Source organism: Panulirus ornatus, chromosome 44 (genome assembly GCF_036320965.1).
Source record: "Panulirus ornatus isolate Po-2019 chromosome 44, ASM3632096v1, whole genome shotgun sequence".
NCBI classification, from domain to species: Eukaryota; Metazoa; Arthropoda; class Malacostraca; order Decapoda; family Palinuridae; genus Panulirus; species Panulirus ornatus.
In genome coordinates, this window is record NC_092267.1 from 13,296,586 (window position 1) to 13,318,186 (window position 21,601).

The 21,601-nt window shown below is 46.8% G+C and overlaps 1 protein-coding gene across 3 annotated transcripts in view; it reads right to left on the reverse strand.

Moving 5' to 3' along the window:
* Positions 1-1,831: 1,831 nt before the first annotated feature.
* Positions 1,832-21,601, reverse strand: part of LOC139762754 (probable G-protein coupled receptor B0563.6) — a 35,298-nt gene continuing 15,528 nt past the window's right edge. For 2 of the 3 annotated variants that reach the window (XM_071687859.1, XM_071687862.1), the window contains exons 2-3: positions 4,296-4,472; positions 1,832-3,885 (exon numbers count right to left, since the gene is read on the reverse strand). In XM_071687859.1, coding sequence (XP_071543960.1) covers positions 3,066-3,885; positions 4,296-4,472 — 997 coding nt within the window. In that variant the 3' untranslated portion in view covers positions 1,832-3,065. Of the gene's footprint in view, positions 3,886-4,295; positions 4,473-4,701; positions 5,560-21,601 lie in introns of those variants that run through there. The other variant, XM_071687860.1, reaches the window with a different exon arrangement.

The following is a 21,601-nucleotide window of genomic DNA, read 5'->3' on the forward strand; positions in this document are numbered from 1 at the left end:
TTGCCATTACCTCCTCCCATCCTATCAGTGTTCCTGATATATTTGAATAAGTGTAATTACATGCTACGAACTGTAAATGTATTGTATAGTCTGCAACGGAAGTACTGTAGCACCTGTATGAAAGTTGGTTGTAGAATGAGTCGTATGAAGTTCAAAGTGTCTCAGAGATGGGAAATTATCTATTTATATATTTATTTTGCTTTGTCACTGTCTCCCGCGTTAGCGAGGTAGCGCAAGGAAACAGACGCAAGAATGGCCTAACCCACCCAAATACACATGTATATACATACACGTCCACACACGCAAATATACATACCTATATATCTAAATGTACACATATATATATACACACAGACATATATACACACGTACATAATTCACACTGTCTGCCTTTATTTATCCTATCGCCACCCCGCCACACATGGAATAACAACCCCTTCCCCTCTCATGTGTGCGAGGTAGCGCTAGGAAAAGACAACAAAGGCCCCATTCGTTCACAGTCTCTAGCCGTCATGTAATAATGCACCGAAACCACAGCTCCCTTTCCACATCCAAGCCCCACACAACTTTCCATGGTTTACCCCAGACGCTTCACATGTCCTGGTTCAATCCACTGACAGCACGTCGACCCCGGTATACCACATCGTTCCAATTCACTCTATTCCTTGCACGCCTTTCACCCTCCTGCATGTTCGGGCCCCGATCACTCAAAATCTTTTTCACTCCATCTTTCCACCTAAAATTTGGTCTCCCACTTCTCCTCGTTCCCTCCACCTCCGACACATATATCCTCTTGGTCAATCTTTCCTCATTCATTCTCTCCGTGACCAAACCATTTTAAAACACCCTCTTCTGCTCTCTCAACCACTCTTTTTATTTCCACACATCTCTCTTACCCTTACATTACTTACTCGATCAAACCACCTCACACCACATATTGTCCTCAAACATCTCATTTCCAGCACATCCACCCTCCTGTGCACAACTCTATCCATAGCCCACGCTTTGCAACTATACAACATTGTTGGAACCACTATTCCTTCAAACATACCCATTTTTGTTTTCCAAGATAACGTTCTCAACTTCCACACATTTTTCAACGCTCCCAAAACTTTCGCCCCCTCCCCCACCCTATGATTCACTTCCGCTTCCATCCGCTGCCAAATCCACCATATTGAATCATATCCACACATTTGAAGTTGCGTTTCAACTATAGACCATTCTTCAATTTCTAATGATAAAAAATCTTTAATCTATCCTCGAAAAAGTATAAAAAAAAGCGGGTGTGATTCTAGTTGACGGCAGGAAATATAGTAAACTCCCTAGTTGAAGCACCAGTGGACATCACACTTAAAAAGACATTATAGGGTTATTTTGATATACACTTGTGATTATATAAAATTTGAAACACATTTGAGTGAAGATATGTTATTTCGGTATACTGGTGAGTGATTCTATGTGATTTGGATGCAAATTTGTGATTATGGGATATTTTGGTTTTCATCTGAGTGGTTGTGGGTTATTTTTTTAAATGCATACTGTTAATCTAGTCATAGTAACATACAGAAGATACCTTGACATTTACCATTGGCCAGGCACATGTACCAGCCCACGGGATAGAGACATCAGAATATATGATTATTACAAATATAATAAAGAACAATGATAGAAAAATAACATTTTTTTCCAGTCTATTTGATGATGTTGGACATTGTTGACAATTACCTGGTCATCATTTGTTCTTATTTTCTCGGCTGTTAACAAGACAACAGTGAGTTTTAAGAAACCCTTAGAGCCACTGAGATCAACAGGTCTATATTAAAAGCCACAGTGTTATTCAGACTTTAATACTCTCTGAGAGAATACAGTAAGTGGTTATACCATTATACAGTAGAGATCAAAGGGAACATAGTCATGATCAAGTCGGACACAGATCCACAATAAATGATTTTGAGTCATCACATAACACCGTCTAATGTTAAGATTTTACTTCATGCAGCTGAGTGGGTGAATCATGTGTGAGGAAGATGTGTTTTTCTGTGTATGTCCAGCTACATGATAGCCAGAGTCCTACACTAGGGAGAGTGGGATTTCACCTGAGGGTTGCTGGAGAGGATTTCCTGTAGAGTAACTCAACGGACACACATCGTTACATGTACTGGGAAAAAAGTATATCAAGATTTGATCGACTAATTCAATTGCATAAGTTAAGAAATGGAATGTTAGGATCAAATAAAATAGATATAAACAACACCAATTATGGCTGAAAATCATAGCAGTAAAGTTAGGGAAAATATCCACTGGAAATGATAAATGATCAAAATAAACCTGAAATATGTAATTTGTTCATCACCGGACCAGCTGGTGACGTAGTAATATATGTTTTGCCTTGAAATCAAGTTGCCAGGACACAACCTCATCATCATAAATGGAAGATGGGGATTGACTGTCAAAAAACAAGACGTGCCAGGGATATTGAAAAAATCTCGTACATTTTTTTTTTTTCAGCCCGATTCTCTCTCTTGTTTCAGAGACAAATAACTAATGTCCCTTGATATTGAGTTCATTATTCAACAGAAATTTTAAGGGCTGTTACATCTTCGATTCTTTTATAGATGAAATACACATTATTTTCATCATTCGTATCTTGGAGTCTGTAATTCATTGAAGCACACATTAGTTAGGCTACACTCACAATGGCAGAGGTGGCCTTGTTCCTGTAGGATATGTTCCTCGATTAGTTCATTACAGAAACTTTATGGGGTCTTACATCTTCACTCTCCATACATTAAATGAAATACACACAATGTATTTTTATTATTCTTATCTTTGAGTCTGCACTGAAGCCAAGACACTATATGGACTAACCTCACGCGGCAAGAAGGCGGGTTGGCTCCTCCTGGAGTCATACACCCAGACGAACCACTTACCGCCACTAGGCTAGCAAATCCTGAGCCTTATCTTTGGCAGCAAGTGAATCATAATTATATAATACAAGAATATATCATATATTATCTACTCTGAAAAAAATACTTTATCTCCAAATTTTATATTCTAAGAGGCATTCATAGAGGAATGGCCGTAGACGACATAGCGAATTCATTATTATAATGCTGGTGAGGATATATCATATCAACTAATGTTTTACGGTAATCTGGACTAAACAGAAAGTATAAAACAAAATTGAAAACGTGGCCGGAAACTTCTAGAACATCAGCCACAGCCCTGAAGTACGGAATGAAAGTCATGTCATTAAACATAAGAACTTTATAGATGGCGCTTGGGAAGGCGGAGATGTAGAAGAGAACCGTGATGGCCATGAGAAGAAAGAAGAGCCTACGTTCTCTCTCCTCGCGAGCTTCGTTGGTCACGTCGGGACCTTCCCGTCCGCGTTTGATCTGTTTCAGAGTTACGACAATGGCGACGTTGAAGGCAGTGACGAGCATGGCTGGTAAAAACCTCGAATAAATTTCCCTGAAGAACTCGTAGCCCATGTACCAAGGCTCATCCGCATATTCACTCTCTGTCACGCAGCACTCGACGCCCTCGCAGTGGTAGGTCTGGCGCAGGGGGCTCAAGCTGTAGACAAACATGGTGAGGAGCAGGGACATACTGCACCGTATCCTCACGACCTCCAGCCTCTGCTTGGCCGAGAACTTGCGAGGACTACAGACGGCGAGGCACCGGTCGTACGAGAGCCATACCACGATGTACTCGCTCATGGTGAGGAACATGTTGACCAGCGGGATGCCCACGTTGGCATAGTACACGGCACTAGGCTTCGACACCATCTTCATCTCTGAGATGTAGGCGAAGTCTCTCATGCAGAAGGGCACGTTGAACACCAGGTACAGCAGGTCACTTACAGCCAGGTGGTTCAGGTACCTGCAGGTCAAGAAAACGTTGGTATTATCCAGCGACATCCAACTTAACAATAACCCATCTGGAAAACACAACCCAACATCCAACCTCACAACAATAACCCGCCTGGAAAACACAACCCAACATCTAACCTCACAACAATAACCCACCTGGAAAACACAGTCCAACATCAACCATCTTCACCACTCACCGACTCACAGGCATCACATAACCGAATTAGATCCGCCAGCACCACACAACCCACCATGCCTACACCACACAAGCACTATGACCTGCCTGCACCACACAACCCAATATGACCCCTTACACCACACGACCCAATATGACCCCGTTACACCACACAACCACCATGACCCATCTGCCTCACACAACCCACCTGCACTACAACCTATCTGCACTCCACCATGACCCACCTGTAAGCGACGCCTCTCATGGCGGGGCGGGAGAGCACTATGAGGTTGAGGAGGTTGGCCACAACTCCTAGGGAGACCAGGACGGGGAAGACGACCTGGTAGACGACCCAACGAAGGTGGTGTAGGTCTGGTTGGTCCTGGGAGGTGCAGTTCACCAGCAGGTCGGCGTCCCGCAAGCTGACGAGAGAAGCATTTCACTACACCACAGTTTCAGACTCTAATTATTCGTGATAACATACACCACAGCTGCTGACCTCCCTAAACATGACGGTACGAGCCTTGTGTACGGTGCCATGATTCAGGATCGTACCGTCGTGCTCAAAGAGTTGTCATCGTTATTGTAACATGATCCTTGACAACAAAAACAATTACTGACATTCGCAACAGCCACATGGGATCCACCTACCCCTCATGCATTCATTTTGAGCTTCAACAACAGTGGGTTGTCCTGTGCTGGCGAGATAACGTGATCGAGTGTATAGTAACTCTGCTCGTTCAAAATCAAGATGGCCCATAACAGTGGCAATTGCCCCATAATTACTGTTATCTATAAACCTCATGAGAATCAGTCCAATATACACTCCTGTTGACCGTCACCCCTTATCTATCACCGTCACCCCTTACCTATCAGCTGGGCCCCTCGCGCAATATATACTATAAACCAAACTGGAAAAACATGCAGACATGAAATGTAAAGAAGTAAACAAACAAGTCAGGGAAGGCGTGCGGTTGCCATGGAAATAGTTGTACTCGAAGTTCAGCCCTACTGCGCTCTTTCTCTGATCTTCGATTTGAGGCAGTCAAATGGTGTAGAATTCTGGCTATCACTATCTATGTTTCTGTAGGAATACCCTAGATCTAAACGAGAAATAATGTTTCTGTAGGAATACCCTAGATCTAAACGAGAAATAATATGTTTCTGTAGGAATATCCTAGATCTAAACGAGAAATAAAACCACTTTCCTTCCTAATGCTGAGATCTGTTTGCTGTAATATCCACGCAAGTACTATTTGATGCTCGTGTAAACAACTCTTAATCAATGCATATGCACATTCCCTTCTCTGTATTACTCTGTGTAGGAGGCAAACTGCCGTGGTCAATGACTTACTTGAACTTGATGCTATGGTTAAAAACTAATTGCAAGATTAAAATGTTGGTTTGAACGAAAAATGCAATTATTTTCCCTTGGCAAACCGGTTTCCCTTTTATCCTCATACACTTCTCGGTATTTCATCTCTACATCTACTTGCATTTGCACTGCTCTAATTTACTTTTCTGTATGAGTAAATATGATAATAGAAAGTCCGAACTGCTATAGTTTCCACATGCCGCAGATGTTCTACGTCACTGCCATGACCATTAGAGTCAGTGGAAGTGCTGTGCGTCCTCTACAGTTCCCCAGCACAAACCCCACATCCTCGCTGGGATTTAAATGGCGCACTATGGGAGGCAGAGAGGCCAATCATCCTTATTGCATTTTTATTTTTATGATAATAATCTACTCTATTCATGATGTAAAAATTCAGCATATAATAGTTTGACAGAAGAATACGCATATTCTAATACGAAAGACACAAAATGTTAGAATGAAATGAAGAACGTGGAAGTTGCCAGATAGGCTTGGAAAGGTGCCTACCAAGCTGCGCACTCAGCTACCAAACCCTTGCAAGTTACTAATAAAATTATCTTGTACTCCTATTCCCTTAATCGAAATACACATTTAATCTAATTCTACCTCTAACATAGCTTGAATGAGTCTCCTGCTGTTCTACATGTAAAATGAATTTGAAATATTTGAAGAATGGCGGAGGAACGTTCCAAACAGAAGTATTAAAAGAACTCGACACTTTCACATAGTTTCCATTTTACTCTCCTTTTATGTTGTTACTACTTTTGATCCCTTCAGAATGTGTCAACAGTAGATGACGAGGCAAGACTGCTAATTGGGCTATTTTTCCTTAGAAGTTCAGAGTTTGAGTCGTATGTCATTATGCAATTGAAGGTGTTGAGACCATCGCAAAGAAAAAGTCACCCTCGCTACTACGCGGACGTAAGAATTTCCCCAGATTGCTAATAGCAGTGATTTGTTCAGAAATTACGTATGTATAAATTACCTATTTGTACAGTACAGAGAGGAAGTTCTACCCTCTTGTGGCCCCCATCTCTTAAACTCATTCTACTATCACATAGCTTTTTAAACCTCTGTACACACTGTGACAGTAGCATCTTAAAAGGCAATTTGATTATCATGTGAACCAGTTTCCCATGGTTTGACAGTGGAGTCACGAAATCTCAGCCGATGTACACCTTTCTGTCCTGATGGATCAACTCAAGTCTTGTCGATTAGCGTTTGCTTACGATATGTAAAGGCTCTTTTCTTTAATAAAAAAAAAATCGAGATATTCAGCTAAACCGAACCTGACCAATACTTGCATTTGTCGATATCTTTTATTATCAATAACAATAATGATAAAATACTAATGATACTACTACTACTAATAATAATAATGATAATAATCTTTCAAACTTCGCCATTTCCCGCGTTAGCGAGGTAGTGTTAAGAACAGAGGACTGGGCCTTTGTGGAATATCCTCACCTGACCCCCTTCTGTTCCTTCTTTTGGAAAATTAAAAAAAAAAAAAAAAACGAGAGGGGAGGATTTCCAGCCCCCCCGCTCCGTCCCCTTTTAGTCGCCTTTCTACGACATGCAGGGAATACGTGGGAAGTATTCTTAATCCCCTATCCCCAGGGATAAATAATAATAATAATAATAATAATAATAATAATAATAATAATAATAATAATAGTTAACGGGTTGCTGTGGCTGTAGCAAAAAGCTGGGATTGAAAAATACATAATATAAAAAAGTGATATAGGGGAGGGTGCGTTAATCAGTACTGAACACAAATGTAGTGAAGTTATTCACAATGGTAGGGATGGGGGCTTTGCTAGTCACGATGTGTGGAGCGTGGTTGACCACGATAACCTTGGTTCCGTGTGATACGATACTTTTAACTCTCTGGGTACAATACTACTCAGCAAGCTAGTATGACCATTAGGTTGTGAAGGCGTGACCTTTGGCCTGACCCAGACGGGTCGGGTTAACGACTGCTTCGCAAGTATTTAGAGTGAAAGGTTTCATCATAAAAGATCGTACCGTCTTGATGTACAACAGTGTTATCATGATAATAGGTTGTACCGTCGTGCTAAAGAGACTGATATAAATTTCATAACCCTGCGATGGCCAGGCTCCCCCCCCGCTAGAGCGACCACCCCGACCTTGTTAGCCTAGCCGCGGGACTACTACCTAGCTCGTGTTTCACAGCACATTTTCATGGCTTGTCCATATGTGTGGAGTGGGTCGGCGGGAGAGCGGCCAGCGCTCTGTAAAAAAAAAAAAAAAAACCTGGCCATTGTCATACATAGACAGATACTACGTAATGGTGTACGGGATATGGCCATTGTAAATGGCTTTACTGACCACATCATTTTATAAAGTGTGAGCAACGAATAAGATTAAGCTTTTCAATACAAGAGTTCATATGTTGATCCCCTCGAGTACGATGACCTGATTCTCGATTACGTTGATGACCCCTGAGTACAGTGACCAAAGTCATCACACTGACGGCAAGGCATCGCAGTCACGGGGTTAATCAAAACGTCGCACTCTCAGATATTTAGTCATCGTACTAAACAGGTCAATATTATCAGGGTTTTTACCAAGCCGGAGGGATATCATCACTCCGGATCCGTCATATATATATATATATATATATATATATATATATATATATATATATATATATATATATATATATATATATATATATATGAACAGCGAATCAGAACGAGCTCTGTAGAAATGAAATAGTGTAAAAAAATGTTTAGTAACTATCAAGAGACTGTGATTTGGTATACAAAAGACCAAGAAAATCTAAGAACATAATACTGATGGAGAAGAGAAAGGTAGATGCTATTAAGAACACAATATAGGCCAGATGAACGTGCTGGGTATAAATAAGGCAGAAGCAGACGACACCAGTTATGACATACGGAAACCAGTGAGACTTGAGTTTCAAGAGACTTCGGCCACTGAGAAAAGTAGTGAGAACCAAGAGTAAACACAGGAAGCGCTTGGGTAAGACCCACACACAAAAAAAAGTGTTAGAACAAGGTTAAGTAAACAAAAGATAAGGGTTCCTGTCGTCAACTGAGAACCTTTGAATATATTGAGGACCACACTGTCAATAAGAGTTTTTTATATATCTTATGTACTATCCTCGGTAAAATGTTAATATGTATGGATGAGATGTTTATAGGGATGAAATTAACACATGGAACGACAGTCAAACGCAGCTTCATACCAGGGATAACAGAGACAAGGAAGGAAGCGACGACAAACGAGGTCAGTAAAACACAACAGCGTGAAGGTCAAGAGTACTTGGGGACCTGAGATACATGACCTGTCAAGCTTGGGAGAAAGAGATGTGGGATGGGGTCATGGGACATGGACATGTGAGAGAGGCATAGGAGGGAGCCGTGGGACAGGGAGACATGCGAGAGAGGCATGGGACGGAGCCGTGGGACAGGGACATGGGAGGGAGGCATGGGACAGGAACGTGGGGGGTGGGTTGGGGGCATACCTGCCTCCCATGATGGGTACCATCCGGCTACTCGTGTCGCAAGAGCCAGGTAAAGGATGCTGCTGGTACCCCGTCCACCCAGGGGGCACCTCACACTCCTGGGACCCCGTCCATAGAAGTGTCTGGACACACACATACACACACACACACACACACACACACACACAAACACACACACACACACACACACACACACACATCCATTAAACACAACTTAAAATCGTATGATCAATTAGCATTCTGAGCAAGTCCAGACATAACAAGACGACGGTCCTCGTCCAACCCAGACCGCAGACGAGATAAAGGGCGAGAGAGGGAGAGGCAAGGAGAGGAGACGAAATCTGAGTTTTGGAAAAATCTTCCATTTAGAAAAGGGTTAGGTGGTAGGCGCTGGGGGAAGACACTGAGAAGGTAGAGGGGTTCCAAAGCTTTTCGGGCGTAGAGAAAGAAAGACATCCCGTCAAGATCCCTCAGCCACACACACACACCATGTGTTGTGGTTCCCCATGCCACGCTGGCAGCCAGAGATCTGTACATACAAGAGGTGGAACCTAACCTAACCTCCCTAGGGTCTGTCGTCTGGGGAGGGAAGTCCCCAGATGCCTTCTTCACGCCCCAGGTGACGTGTGGCGGACTGCGACGCGAGACATTGCTTCCTGGGGTCAGGTGGGCGAGACCCTTGAGACAGGCCGCCTGGGGTCAGGTGGACGAGACCCTTGAGACAGGCCGCCTGGGGTCAGGTGGACGAGACCTACGAGACAGACCGCTTGGGGTCAGGTGGACGAGACCTACGAGACAGGTCGCCTGGGGTCAGGTGGACGAGACCCACGAGACAGGCCGCCTAGGGTCAGGTGGACGAGACCTACGAGACAGGCCGCCTGGGGTCAGGTGGACGAGACCCACGAGACAGACCGCTTGGAAAGTGGATCTGACACTCTTTTACTCATTCTTAAAGCACGACGGTGTGACCTTCGGGAACTACGGAACGACCCTTGGACATGATGACCTGGATTATGACCTGATCCGTACAGGTCAAGTCAAAGGCTAAGCCCTTCAAGTGTGGGGTTGTCGTCCTTACAAAGTTAAACATTATATATTCCTTTCGTTTCGCTCTTCATCGCAGTTTCCTACGTTAGCGAGGTTGCGCCAGGAACAAATGAAGAAAGGCGGCATTCGCTCACATCCAGTCTCTAGCTGTCATATGGTATGCATTGAAACCACAGCTCCCTATCCACATCCAGGCTCCACAGACCTTTCCATGGTTTACCCCGGACGTTTCACATGCCCTGTTTTGGTCCACTGACAGCACGTAGACCCCAGTATACCACATATTTCCAATTCACTCCATTCCGTGCACGCCTTTCACCCTCCTGCTAGTTCAGGCCCCGATTGCTCAAAATCTTTTTCATTCCATCCTTCCACCTCCAATTTGGTCTCCCGCTTCTTGTTCCCTCCACCTCTGACACATATATCCTCTTTGTCAATCTTTCCTCACTCATTCTCTCCATATGTCCAAACCATTTCAGCACACCCTCTTCTACTCTCTCAACCACACTCTTTTCATTACCACACATCTCTCTTGCTCTTCCACTACTTACTCGATCAAACCAACTCATACTACATATTGTCCTCAAACATTTCATTTCCAACACATCCAACCTCAGTAAAGCCTTGTCTATGACCCATACCTCGCATCCATGCAATAATATTGGGACTACTATACCTTCAAACATACCCCTTCTTGACCTCACACACAACGATCTCTCTTTGCACACACACATTCTTCAGTGATTCCAGAACTTCGCCCTCCATCACCCACCCTAACCTAGACCCACTCCCGCGTCCATGGTTCCGATCGCAGCCACGTCGACTCCAGGGAGACGTCGTGGCCCGGCCTGGGTTCCCCAGGGTCATTATCCCTCAGGTAGTGATAGGAGCCATCCTGACAAACAACATGTGACGTTATCGAGAGCATTGGGTTATATCACTTCATGGGAAAGCCAGGTGAAGCAATCGGTCCTCCTCAAGAGTATAAGGTGGCAGCCAGTACCCCTGAACAGAACGGGGGTGGCACCCAGTACTCCTGAACAGTATGGGGTGGCACCCAGTACCCCTGAACAGTATGGGGTGGCACCCAGTACCCCTGAACAGTATGGGGTGGCACCCAGTACCCCTGAACAGTATGGGGTGGCACCCAGTACCCCTGAACAGTATGGGGTGGCGCCCAGTACCCCTGTAGTTGTATGCCACTAGACATAAATGGTACGTGTGACCGAATACCAAACACAGTGATACCCACCTGCTACTGCTACATCTGAAATGCTGAACTATTGTCGTTACAACTATCAGTGGTTCTACTTGTATTACAAGTTGCCACTACAACTATCCATTTCCTACTTATACAATAAAACTACTATTGTTCTAGCCACTTCTACTACAGATAGTAAGATCCCTGATACTATCATTACTAAAACAACACCAATAGGTTTGAACAGTTCGAGTGTTTGAATTAAGAGAGGATAATCTTAGAAGCTGTAAATGTTCACTATATAAACCTAGCGGTACAGACCTCATAATACACGCGCCAGCTGCTGTCAAAATATTTTAAAGAATCTAGTACAAGACTCACAACACGCGGCTGGTTGCTGCATCCCATAGTTTCCGTGTGGAGAGCTACCACACGAGGATGAACGGTATATGAGTCCTGCTTCCCTCTTACAACAAAGCTGCAGAGTTCTCTTCCTTCTTTCGTCCTCCAGTTAACCTTCCTCTGTCAAGTGTTGGGTCTACAGACATCTGCTGCAACCCAGATTCATCCGCTCGTTCTTCTTTACCTCACCATTTTACCTTATCAAGCAACATGACTTGGGGATGTGGGCACGATGTGCCACAGAAACTGCACACATCTGGTGTCTGTGTCACGCTCTTCCACTCTTAAGAAACCCCACGTCATTTGTTACGTGCCATCATCATGGTTGTTACCAATTATATCATTAGGATGATGATGAAACTGAACATCACATTATTACTATTACAGTGCTAGTACTACAACAACTATTATCATTATTATTATTATTATTATTATTATTATTTTATTATCTTTATCATTATCATTATAATTATCATTATTACTATTATCATTATTACCAATATTACCATTATTAGTAGAAATGTTATAGCTAGGACACGACTATATCAAGAAGAAGAAGAAGAAGAAGAAGAAGAAGAAGAAGAAGAAGAAGAAGATTAGGAGGAGGAGGAAAGAACTCATACCCAGTCTCCCTTTAGTGTAGGGTTGCCCTTTAGTGTAGGGTTGCAGCGTATACATGGTGACGGCACCTCAGTCAGCTGGTGATGAAGGCTCTCCCAGAAGCCCCACCTGTAGACATACTACTGCAGGATGTGGTACACATAACTCATGTAGCAGTACGGTACGACCCTTGGGCGCGCGCACACACACACACACACACACACACACACACGACGGTACGACCCTTGACACAGACACACACACACACACGACGGTACGACCCTTGACACACACACACACACACACACACACACACACACACACACGACGGTACGAACCTTGACACACACACACACGACGGTACGACCCTTGACACAAACACACACACGACGGTACGACCCTCGACACACACACACACACACGACGGTACGAACCTTGACACACACAGAGTGAGTGAATGAGTATAGATTGAACGGCTATCAGGTAAGTGACCATAAGGCTGAGCCGCTGCCCAACGCACACGAAATACTAGCCTCTCCACACCGTGTGTGTCTTGGCACCTTGTGCACCTCGGCTGCCCCGGCTCCATGCCCGACACCAACACTCATGTCACATCTAGCAACACTTCGCCTCGCACGTTGTGAGGAGGCTTACGTCTAGTGTAGAGGGAGTGTGGGGGGGGGGGGGGGTTGTGACACGACCAGCTGAAGGGAAGGGATCATTGTGAGTGGTTGGGCTCCACTAGGCTGGGGGGGAAGTGGCTCATTATGAGACGTACAGGTGGCCAGGGAACTCAAGGGCTCACACCACATTACTCACACACTGCGCCTCCCTCCCCAGATGTGTCTCACACACTGCCTCCCTCCCCTGGTGTGACACACTGCCTCCCTCCCCTGGTGTGTCTCACACACTGCCACCCTACCCTGGTGTGTCTCACACACTGCCTCCCTCCCCTGGTGTGTCCCACACACTGCCTCCCTTCCCTGGTGTGTCTCACACACTGCCTCCCTCCCCTGGTGTGTCTCACACACTGCCTCCCTCCCCTAGTGTGTCTCACACACTGCCTCCCTCCCCTAGTGTGTCTCACACACTACCTCCCTCCCCTGGTGTGTCTCACACACTACCTCCCTCCCCTGGTGTGTCTCACACACTGCCTCCCTCCCTGGTGTGTCTCACACACTGCCTCCCTCCCCTGGTGTGTCTCACACACTGCCTCCCTCCCCTGGTGTGTCTCACACACTACCTCCCTCCCCTGGTGTGTCTCACACACTACCTCCCTCCCCTGGTGTGTCTTACACACTGCCTCCCTTCCATGGTGTGTCTCACACACTGCCTCCCTCCCCTAGTGTGTCTCACATACTGCCTCCCTTCCCTGGTGTGATACACTGCCTCCCTCCCATGGTGTGTCCCACACACTGCCTCCCTCCCCTGGTGTGTCACACACACTGCCTCCCTCCCCTGGTGTGTCACACACACTGCCTCCCTCCCCTGGTGTGTCACACACACACTGCCTCCCTCCCCTGGTGTGTCACACACACTGCTTGCACACCCGACCTCTGAAAGCAGAAATATCACAGGAGAAAGACCCCTGATGGTCCAGGTCCCCTGATGGTCCAGGTCTCCCCCTCGTCACCAGGTCAGTGCTGGTGAGTCCAGGTCCCCACGCGTGACTCCCACCCACCCACCGAGGGTGACACGGAACAGAAGCCACCATGACAACCCCGGTGACCCAGCTGGCCAGTGAGCACGCTGACTACACCAGAGGAAAACATATGTTGCCACAACACCCCACCACCACCACCTCAGCCGTGTGGGGGAATGTTGCCTCTCGCAACGTGATTGATGAAAAGGCTAGGGAAGAGAGAGAGAGAGAGAGAGAGAGAGAGAGAGAGAGAGAGAGAGAGAGAGAGAGAGAGAGAGAGAGAGAGAGAGAGAGAGAGAGAGAGAACGTTTCAGGAAGGGGTCCGACGACCACTAGAAGCATCAGGTATCTGGAAGTCGTGGATACGTTGCCACAACAGATGCACAGACCCAGCGCTGAGTCAGTACACGCGGGCGTGCGTCTGCTCTGGACCCGCCACGCCCTCTCACTGCAGGGAGGTCCTCCATGGTTCCCATCCACCCACCTGGCCTCCAGGTCGCGTCATACCATGCACATAAACAAAAATGATTCGTCTTTCACGCTGAACATGAATACACAGACGCACACCCATGTGTACCGACTGCTGGGTCTGTGCATGTTATGGCAACGTTTCCACGACTTCCAGATACCTGATGCTTCTAGTGGTCGTCGGACTCCTTCCTGAAACGTTCTCTCTCTCTCTCTCTCTCTCTCTCTCTCTCTCTCTCTCTCTCTCTCTCTCTCTCTCTCTGAGGAACAGAACTTACGACACAGAATATAACCGCAGCTGCTACACATTTCAGAGAGGCAGCGTGACAAAATGTATATGGTAAACCCTGGGAGAGGACACAGACACGGTGTACAGAAAAACCCCATCTTTCCCAGAGCCTTGGTTCATTACCTCCGACCACCACCACTCTCTCATCATCACCTCCCTACGGATGTTCTCCCCTCTCTGTTCTGCTGGTATCTGAGTTTTCCACTGCTTCCGTAATTTGCCCGCATGTGTCCTGGCTCCTGAGACCTGGGCCCCGCACTGCATGACTGGCTGCTGCTTCCCATAGTTTGTGTGTGGAGACCAGCCATACGAGGGTTGGTCGGTATGATACATCGTTCACTACGTGTACAGGGAAATTGCGAATTCTCATTTTCTGTTGTTGTCTTCCCTTCTTCCGATAACCTTTCTACCATCGGGAATCAGTTATATATATATATATATATATATATATATATATATATATATATATATATATATATATATATATATATATATATATATATATACACGAATAAAGTGCATAGAAACACGCACCTTCATAGAACATACAAACCTCCAACAGCCAGGATCGAACCCGCTCCTGACTGTTGGAGGTTTGTGTGTTCTATGAAGGTGCGCGTTTCTATGCACTTTATTTGTAGTCATATACGTCCGCGTTGTACAGTTAGGTTCGGTAAAATGCTATCAGCTGGCTATGTGCGCCAGTTGGGAAATAACTGGTATAGACCCCGTTGCTCACCATTGTGAGACGAAGGGTATTTGAGTACTTAGTATTCGAATAGTTGATTCCTATTAGCCAGGCCCATACCCTATTGGTTAGCATTCCTGCCTCTTGCACAGGAGTCCCGGGTTCGATCCTGGCTGTTAGAGATTTGCATGATATATATATGTATATATAAAAATTATGATTTTTGTATTGACTGGAGTAATGCCATCTCAGTTATTAACTCTATCACCACGAGAAATATCATGGAATCTTCTATTATTGAATACACAAAGAATTATAATCTTGATATTAGTGATGGTCTATACAAATTAGATAACTATTATTGATAAAATTTGTAAAATGATAAGTTTATGAACGCTCGTTGTACGTCTTGGACAATCGCATGTTTACCAAATGGCGTCCTAGCTTCGTCTCTTCGATGTATATCAACTGACTTATATTTGTCTTTTGTTTCTCCCCTGATGATGTAATTATTACACGAAAGTGCACTTGGGAACTTATCGTGTTTCATTTTCCCCGTGGACTCATAGGAATATATATATATATATATATATATATATATATATATATATATATATATATATATATATATATATATATATATATAATTATACTTTTGTCGCTGTCTCCCGTGTTAGCGAGGTAGCGCAAGGAAACAGACGAAAGAATGGCCCAAGCCACCCACATACACATGTATATACATACACGTCCACACACAGCACATATACATACCTATACATCTCAACGTATACATATATATACACACACAGACATATACATATATATATACATGTAAATAATTCATAGTCTGTCCTTATTCATTCCCGTCGCCACCCCGCCACATAGGAAAAGACAACAAAGGCCACATTCGTTCACACTCAGTCTCTAGCTGTCATGTATAATGCACCGAATCCACAGCTCCCTTTCCACAACCAGGCCCCACAAAACTTTCCATGGTTTACCCTATGAGAATATACTTGATCACGCGCACAATTGTGATCCTTTCCAATATATATATATATATATATATATATATATATATATATATATATATATATATATATATTTTTTTTTTTTTCTTTTTGCTTTGTCGCTGTCTCCCGCGTTTGCGAGGTAGCGCAAGGAAACAGACGAAAGAAATGGCCCAACCCACCCCCATACACATGTATATACATACGTCCACACACGCAAATATACATACCTACACAGCTTTCCATGGTTTACCCCAGACGCTTCACATGCCTTGATTCAATCCACAGACAGCACGTCAACCCCGGTATACCACATCGCTCCAATTCACTCTATTCCTTGCCCTCCTTTCACCCTCCTGCATGTTCAGGCCCCGATCACACAAAATCTTTTTCACTCCATCTTTCCACCTCCAATTTGGTCTCCCTTTTCTCCTCGTTCCCTCCACCTCCGACACATATATCCTCTTGGTCAATCTTTCCTCACTCATTCTCTCCATGTGACCAAACCATTTCAAAACACCCTCTTCTGCTCTCTCAACCACGCTCTTTTTATTTCCACACATCTCTCTTACCCTTACGTTACTTACTCGATCAAACCACCTCACACCACACATTGTCCTCAAACATCTCATTTCCAGCACATCCATCCTCCTGCGCACAACTCTATCCATAGTCCACGCCTCGCAACCATACAACATTGTTGGAACCACTATTCCTTCAAACATACCCATTTTTGCTTTCCGAGATAATGTTCTCGACTTCCACACATTCTTCAAGGCTCCCAGAATTTTCGCCCCCTCCCCCACCCTATGATCCACTTCCGCTTCCATGTTTCCATCCGCTGCCAGATCCACTCCCAGATATCTAAAACACTTCACTTCCTCCAGTTTTTCTCCATTCAAACTCACCTCCCAATTGACTTGACCCTCAACCCTACTGTACCTAATAACCTTGCTCTTATTCACATTTACTCTTAACTTTCTTCTTTCACACACTTTAACAAACTCAGTCACCAGCTTCTGCAGTTTCTCACATGAATCAGCCACCAGCGCTGTATCATCAGCGAACAACAACTGACTCACTTCCCAAGCTCTCTCATCCCCATCAGACTTCATACTTGCCCCTCTTTCCAAAACTCTTGCATTCACCTCCCTAACAACCCCATCCATAAACAAATTAAACAACCATGGAGACATCACACACCCCTGCCGCAAACCTACATTCACTGAGAACCAATCACTTTCCTCTCTTCCTATATATATATATATATATATATATATATATATATATATATATATATATATATATATATATATATATATACTGCAATAGGGCAATAGTTCAGTGGTTCGCGTGATCTACTATTTGCTGATAACCACGAGAAAAATGAAACATGATAAATTCTCAAGTGTACTTTCGTGTCATGATCAGATCATCAGGAAAGAAGGTACAAGAAAGAGACACAAGACGTACAGCAGTCAACTGATATACAAGGGAGAGAGCCGTTGCCAAGACGCCATGGATCAACAAGTGTTAACGTGCTGACAGATTTTTTCCCTACGACAAACTGGATGGCTCAGTCTGACTGCCTGGCCCAACCTTATCAGAATCGTGAGAGAAACGTCGAGAAACACTCACCACGCCACGCGCACTCTGCAACAAGTGCTTAACAAGTTGTTCCAACACACACACACACACACACACACACACACACACACCAGTACATCCTGGTATTAAAAATAACATCCCCCCCCCTCTAGAAAGGCGTATCCAGCCAACCTACACCACAGGTCTTTACATTGTACAAGTCTGCTGCTGCCACCACTCTTCCGCGTTACTTACTCTCGTCGTCCCGCTCACAACCACACCATCAAAAAAAAAAGAAAAAAAAATAGTCGAGTGAGAGGGAGAGGGAGAGTAATAACAGGAAGACGGGAGGGAGAGGGGAGGGGGTCCCCTTCACTAGGCCAGAGAAGCGCCTCGTTTGCGGAAACGACCGACGATTTGTGACGAGCAAGACCAAGCGTGGGTGTAAACACACACACACACACACACAGACGGAGCGCGCGCGCGCACCCGCCTCATGCCTGGGTACATGGGATCCCAAATCACCTACGATTGTCCCTCTGCTCCACCACCACCCCACTCTCCTTTAATCCCAGCCAGGGGTAAACACCTTGGTTGGATGGAGCACGCGTCAACCCACTTGCGGGACCCGGCCGTGTGCGTCACGTCACGTCACCACCACCACCACACACAGCTGCAGGACCGGCCGTGTGCGTCACGTCACCACCACCACACAGCTGCAGGACCGGTCGTGTGCGTCACGTCACGTCACATCACCACTACCACACACAGCTGCAGGACCGACCGTGTGCGTCACGTCACGTCACCACCACCACACACACAGCTGCAGGACTGACCGTGTGCGTCACGTCATGTCACCACCACACACACAGCTGCAGGACCGGCCGTGTGCGTCACGTCACGTCTCCACCACCACCACACACAGCTGCAGGACCGGCCGTGTGCGTCACGTCACCACCACCACACAGCTGCAGGACCGGTCGTGTGCGTCACGTCACGTCACATCACCACCACCACACACAGCTGCAGGACCGACCGTGTGCGTCACGTCACGTCACCACCACCACACACACAGCTGCAGGACTGACCGTGTGCGTCACGTCATGTCACCACCACACACACAGTGCAGGACAGACCGTGTGCGTCACGTCTCGTCACGTCACCACCACCACACACGCAGCTGCAGGACCGGCCGTGTGCGTCACGTCACGTCACCACCACACAGCTGCATGACCGACCATGTGCGACACGTCTCGTCACGTCACCACCACCACACAGCTGCAGGACCGGCCGTGTGCGTCACTTCACGTCACCACCACACAGCTGCAGGACCGACAATGTGCGTCACCACGTCACGCCAGACAGACAAACTATATAATCCACAGTTACTATAGACATCCGCCTCTACCACAGACCTACCACACCAGTACCGTACCACAACAACACCCCAGCTCTACCACAGACACCGCCACACCAGTACCACAACAACACTCCAGCTCTACCACAGACCCGCCACACCAGTACCACAACAACACTCCAGCTCTACCACAGACACCGCCACAACAGTACCACAACAACACTCCAGCTCTACCACAGACACCGCCACACCAGTACCACAACAACACTCCAGCTCTACCACAGACACCGCCACACCAGTACCACAACAACACTCCAGCTCTACCACAGACACCGCCACACCAGTACCACAACAACACTCCAGCTCTACCACAGACACCGCCACACCAGTACCACAACAACACTCCAGTTCTACCACAGACACCGCCACACCAGTACCACAACAACACTCCAGCTCTACCACAGACACCGCCACAACAGTACCACAACAACACTCCAGCCCTACCACAGACACCGCCACACCAGTACCACAACAACACTCCAGCGCTACCACAGACCCGCCACACCAGTACCACAACAACACTCCGGAAGTGTATCAGAGAAATAAAACACAAGACTTAACACACAGTAGGTTGACTATAGACGTCGGTCGTGTGTTGTGGTCAAGACACAACATGATGTGAGGGAAGGTGTCTCCCCGAGGTGTGTGTTGTGGCCAGGACACAACACAACATGACGTGAGGGAAGGTGTCCCCCGAGGTGTGTGTTGTGGCCAGGACACAACACAACATGACGTGAGGGAAGGTGTCCCCCCTGGTGTGTGTTGTGGCCCGGACACAACACAACATGACGTGAGGGAGGGTATCCCCCCCTGTTGTGTGTTATGGCCAGGACACAACACAACATGACGTGAGGGAAGGTGTCCCCCGAGGTGTGTGTTGTGGCCAGGACACAACACAACATGACGTGAGGGAAGGTGTCCCCCCTGGTGTGTGTTGTGGCCAGGACACAACCCAACATGACGTGAGGGAAGGTGTCCCCCCCCTGGTGTGTGTTGTGGCCAGGACACAACACAACATGACGTGAGGGAAGGTGTCCCCCCCTGGTGTGTGTTGTGGCCAGGACACAACACAACATGACGTGAGGGAAGGTGTCCCCCGAGGTGTGTGTTGTGGCCAGGACACAACACAACATGACGTGAGGGAAGGTGTCCCCCGAGGTGTGTGTTGTGGCCAGGACACAACACAACATGACGTGAGGGAAGGTGTCCCCCGAGGTGTGTGTTGTGGCCAGGACACAACACAACATGACGTGAGGGAAGGTGTCCCCCGAGGTGTGTGTTGTGGCCAGGACACAACACAACATGACGTGAGGGAAGGTGTCCCCCGAGGTGTGTGTTGTGGCCAGGACACAACACAACATGACGTGAGGGAAGGTGTCCCCCCTGGTGTGTGTTGTAGAAGAACTGCTGTCACAACGCTGTCCCAGGGGTCACTGGTGACACCCCTCCCCTGGGGGCATCACCTCCAGGGGTCAGTGGCTACACCCCTCTCTCTCTCTCTCCTGGGGGAATCACCCCCCCCCCCAGGGGTGGCTTGCTACACCCCTCCCCTTAGGGCAGGTTGTCCGCCGCCCGCCTACTGAGGGGAGGGGAGGCCGGGCGGGGGTGGGGTTAAGCCGGAGATGGACTGCTCCACTGTAAGACGATGTGGTGGGCATAGTAAGTGTGGCAGACGCCGCCAGGTGGGTCACCGGTGGGCTGCCCACCCACCCTCTACACCCTGGATCAGGGCGGGTGATAGTGTGGCTCACCACCCACCCACCCACCCACACACTACGTGGCCACACTCCCGTCATGAGGGGCATGGACAGTGGTGCATGGCGAGGGGGAACGCCCATAGCCACCTACGACCTATCGGGGTGTACGGGTGTACAATGGGGCGTTGGAGCCTCTGTAGACAGGCCAGTGACGCGGGACGGACTTGACAGATTACCGTCTGTCTACCACAAATTCTAGACACCAGAGAGGATGTCCATGCGAGCAGTGCCTGTGAGAGAGAGAGAGAGAGAGAGAGAGAGAGAGAGAGAGAGAGAGAGAGAGAGAGAGAGAGAGAGAGAGAGACATATGTATGACGGTCGGGACTGCAGAAGCTTTAGCATGGGTCCTGAAGCCTTAGCCTGAGGGGGATGATCATTCGCTGCTTCATCGATCGCTGGGTGAGTGAGACCCTGGTGTTGGTCGTGGTGGCCCAGGACGGGTCTCACGGAAGATTAAGAACGACGCCAGAGCGCGACATTGACTGCTGCAGACACCGGACACTCGTCACACTTGCGAGCTGATCTCTTCCTTGAAGGATCCAGTCATTCTGGGT